Genomic DNA, 4,502 nt, shown 5'->3' with positions numbered 1-4,502 from the left:
TGCCAGAGTCCTTCCTGAAATCAAACTAAATGGCCTGGAATAATCAGTCAGTCATAACTGAATTCATACTACAAGGTCTTTCCAGTTCTTGGGAACTCCAGATCATCTATTTCCTGTTCTTCTCTGTAGTCTATGCAGCCACTGTGCTGGGGAACCTCCTCATTGTGCTCACCATTGTGTCAGAGCTACGCCTGCACTCCCCCATGTACTTTCTGCTGGGCAACCTCTCCTTCATTGACATGTCTCTGGCCTCATTTGCCACTCCCAAAATGATTGCAGATTTCTTCAGGGAGCCCAAAGTCATCTCTTTTGAAGGCTGCATCACCCAGATATTCTTCCTGCATCTCTTAGGGGGTGCTGAAATTGTGCTGCTGATAGCCATGTCTTTTGATAGGTATGTGGCTATCTGTAAGCCTTTACGCTATTTAACCATCATGAGCCGGAGAATGTGCCTTGGGCTTGTGACACTCTCCTGGATTGTCGGCATCTTCCATGCTATGAGTCAGCTAGCATTTACTGTGAATCTGCCCTTCTGTGGGCCCAATGAAGTGGACAGTTTCTTTTGTGATCTTCCCTTAGTGATTAAACTTGCCTGCGTAGACACATACATTCTCGGAGTGTTCATGATCTCAACCAGCGGCATGATTGCCCTAGTGTGCTTCATTCTCTTGGTGATTTCCTACTCTGTCATCCTGATCACTGTTAGGCAACGTTCTTCTGGTGGGTCCTCCAAAGCTCTCTCCACCTGCAGTGCCCACTTCACTGTTGTGACCCTTTTCTTTGGCCCATGCATTTTCATTTACGTGTGGCCTTTCACAAATTTCCCAATAGACAAAGTTCTCTCAGTATTTTATACCATTTTCACTCCCCTCTTAAATCCAGTCATCTATACCCTTAGAAATAAGGATGTCAAGGATTCCATGAGAAAACTTAGCAGCCGTGTCTTTAAGTCTAGCCAGACTGATCATACCCCTTGATTTGCTTTTGCTCGTACAAAAATGAGCATTTATCCCCCTCTCTTTGTCGGTCAACAATGTCATGCTAGCGCAAGAAATCATATAGTTCATGGCAGAACTATTTTCATCATCAGTCTCAGCAGTTACTGAGTTTTGGTCATATTAAGAGTTCCTCACACAGCATGATATTTACAATGGAACATTATCAAACCAATATCCGAAATTTTACCTCCCAAGGACTCACTTTTTAGAATATCCAACTCTTGTCAGATGTAAGTATTTATTTGAGTATTAAGACATTCACATGCTTTAGGAAAGAGTGGATTCCCTTCCAGACTCTTATGATTAAGAAAAGGAGCAAACGTGAATGTACCAACACTTGTACACTGAAGTAACAGTGGAAGTTTTTATTGTTGATGAATAACATATTTTAGTCCAAAGGTCAGAAAAAATACTGCAGTTTCTTGGTAAATGAAGATGTTTGCTATTTAATATTGTAATCTATCTTCAATAAGAATAAGAATGTTCTTTATTTCAGTCCCTATGACCTCTAGTGTGGATTAAACAATTTTAAAACAGTACAGTAAACACTAAGAAAATTCTTATAGTCATATTCATATAGAAAGATTCTGGAATCATATGTACCAAATCTCATCCACATTCGTGATCTACAGAAGATGAAACTAAGATCCAAGGACATGGTAACTTTTCAAGGTCATGTTTTTTAAGGCAGAATTTAGATCACTCAGGTTTCCCTGGTGGTTCAGTAGGTGAACAATCTGCCTGCACTGCAAAAGGCCTGGGTTCGATCACTGGGTCAGGAAGATCCCCTGGAGAAGAAAATAGCAACTCATTCCAGTATTCTTGCCGGGGAAAACCCATGGACAGAGGAGCCTGGCAGGCTACAGTCCATGGGGTCGTGAAAAGTCAGACACAACTGAGCCACTAACACTTTCCTTTTCTTCCTTTAGATCATTCACCTACAAACTGTTTGTTTTCTAACCAGTAAGCTATTTTGGTGCCATGATATTTACTGTATCATTTTGTAATCAAATGCCATATTATAAACATTAAGGTCCTAAAAGATCTGAGCCATTTTCCTTATGCTTAAACACAGTATTTGACTTAAGAAATCTATAAAACAATGCTCCTTCAACTTAGTTGATATAGCTAATAACTAGAGACTTCAGAACATAGAAATAACCTAGTAATATCTATTCATTTTACTGATGATGAAACTGAGAATCAGGAAATAATTTTCCCAAGTTTGTATACCTTTAAGAAAATAGAGTCCTACCAAGAAAGTGCTTCTTCTCTTTATGTCTCTCTTCTCCTCTATCAACTGGACAACAGCTAAATTACGTTTAAGAGCAATTTGGCTATTGTCATTCTGAGAGTTATACATAGGAAAAATGTTAATGCTTAATGCTTGCAACCATTTATAGTTTGTTTTCCAACTATCCAGTTGGCTGGCATTGTCAAAATTTGCCTAATATTGTATGTAATATTATATAGCTTGGGTTTAGATAAGGACAGATATATATATCAATTGATAGATAAATAGATTGTAAAGAGTTGAATATAAAGGTAAATAAATTATTAGGTTAATGGATGGGCAAATAGATGGCTATGTGTGTATGGGTGGGTAGATGTATAGCAAGATACAGATGGATACTCACAATAATGAAGAAATGGATATACAGCTTAATATATTGACTCAAGTTTCTGTGTCTATAAATTGCAATTGTGTTACTTTTTTAAAAATTATTTGAAGTTATTGAACCTGATAGAATTCAAAAGATATCTTCTTACATATGTTTCTTATGATGAAGTAGAAACAATTTATGAATAGGATAATGTCACTGGGGAGATGGACTAATGAATTATGTTAGTGAAAAAATATTTTTAAAGCCCTGCAAATATTCTCTATGAACATTATAAATCTGTCTTCCCACCTTCTCAACTGTTAGTTATACCAAGTCTGCAAGTTGGATGAATATTCATATTTCATTCTAATCAATAGCATATGGTTGGCTAACCAGAGTAAGAAATGCTCCATTATTTTTTTTTTCTATGCCCAGGCTAATGAATTTTGTTTTCCAGTTTAGCATCCTAACATGCATACTGCTAGAATTATAGCCAATTATGAATGTCATAGGGTTCATTACATGAAACTTTGCATGTGCTCTAGAATAAGGTCCCAAGCATTAGGAATGCTACATAGAAAATTAGCCCCAAAGACAGAATCTAGATAGTTGGCATACACACCAACCTAAGGAAGTAAGAAGAAAGAATGATCCCAGTCCCCATTCTAAGCTCTCCACTGATGGGGTCTTCTCCCTCCTTGTCTCACATTTTCTGTCACCAAATAGCTTTCTGAGGTGCCTTCAATCTTTCAGTCTCATGACCATAGAGAAGAAACCTAACACTTAGTCCCAATAGTTCACTGTAAAAGATCAACCTAGCAAATGATTTCCAGAAATATTGAACCTAATATATGATTCTATCTTCACCTCCAAGAGTCATTAGCCTGATTAAAACTGTCTATGGTGTTGTTCTATAGAGTCATGAAATGTCATTTTTTGTTTCTTTTATTTAATTAACTGGATTTCCTATTGTCTATTTACTTCTATTGAGCTTAAACTATTTCACGTGTTCATTTTCAGTTAGAGTCTAATAAATAAAATCAGGAGTAAATGTATTTTGAAATGTCAAAATACTTAACATTGTTCAAAAAAATTAAATGTATATGTAAAACAAAATTGAGATTTGTGTTAGATTGGATGAGTGTCAAACAATGAGCCATCAGCACCAAATTAGTTTCTTGGTCTCAAAATCCCTTTAGATGTGTTTTTCTCCTAGCAGAAAAGCCACTGTGCCTATTAAAAAACAACACTTTATAGTGTTACTGTCAGAATTTAAGCAAATAAAATAGCATGTGAAAACAACCCAACAGAATAGAGTCTGGCACACTGGAAAAAAAGAAAAGTTAGTGTTCAAGAGGGAGAGGAATGAAAAATGGAACTAAAGACATAATCAGGATCCAGATGATTCATATCCTACTATACGCTGTAATTGTTGTATATTCCCCAACCACATTGGTTTTTCTTCTGTAACCCATTTAATGAAGGCTGTTATATTATAAGCTTTTGGGAATAAATGTTTGAGAATAAATTCATATATTTGATCTTCATAAACAGTGGAATAACAATGTCAAAATCAACATCACCATTGGGGAGACAAGTGCTAAGTGGTATACGCTTCACCCGGGATGTCCGGGTTTCTTCTGTAATCCTTCTTGCTCCCCTCCAGGTATTGTCTGACCTTAATGTAAAGACTTCACCAACTTCTGTGTCATCGCCTCAATGAACATGCACCAACATGGCATTCAGAGAGGTAGGTCTTTTCATGGTATGGGAGCTAAAGAGATTCTGGGAAATAGTTTCAAGGTGCAGGGTGATGAGGAAAGAAGAGAATAAGAAGGAAAAGGGAGCCTTCTTTCCAGAAATTGCTGGGCCAACTAACTAGTCATTGGCAAGTCAACTC

The 4,502-nt window shown here is 37.0% G+C and overlaps 1 protein-coding gene across 1 annotated transcript; it reads left to right on the top strand.

Moving 5' to 3' along the window:
- On the top strand, nucleotides 1-977 carry LOC122444062 (olfactory receptor 4K3). The gene has a single exon (XM_043472860.1). It carries the CDS (start codon nucleotides 30-32, stop codon nucleotides 975-977), a length of 948 nt encoding a protein of 315 aa, XP_043328795.1. The 5' UTR covers nucleotides 1-29.
- The last annotated feature ends 3,525 nt before the right edge of the window (nucleotides 978-4,502 follow it).

Source organism: Cervus canadensis, chromosome 6, assembly GCF_019320065.1.
Source record: "Cervus canadensis isolate Bull #8, Minnesota chromosome 6, ASM1932006v1, whole genome shotgun sequence".
Taxonomy (NCBI): domain Eukaryota; kingdom Metazoa; phylum Chordata; class Mammalia; order Artiodactyla; family Cervidae; genus Cervus; species Cervus canadensis.
The sequence above is the reverse complement of the archived record's forward strand: the minus strand, read 5'-3'. Positions and strand labels throughout refer to the sequence as shown.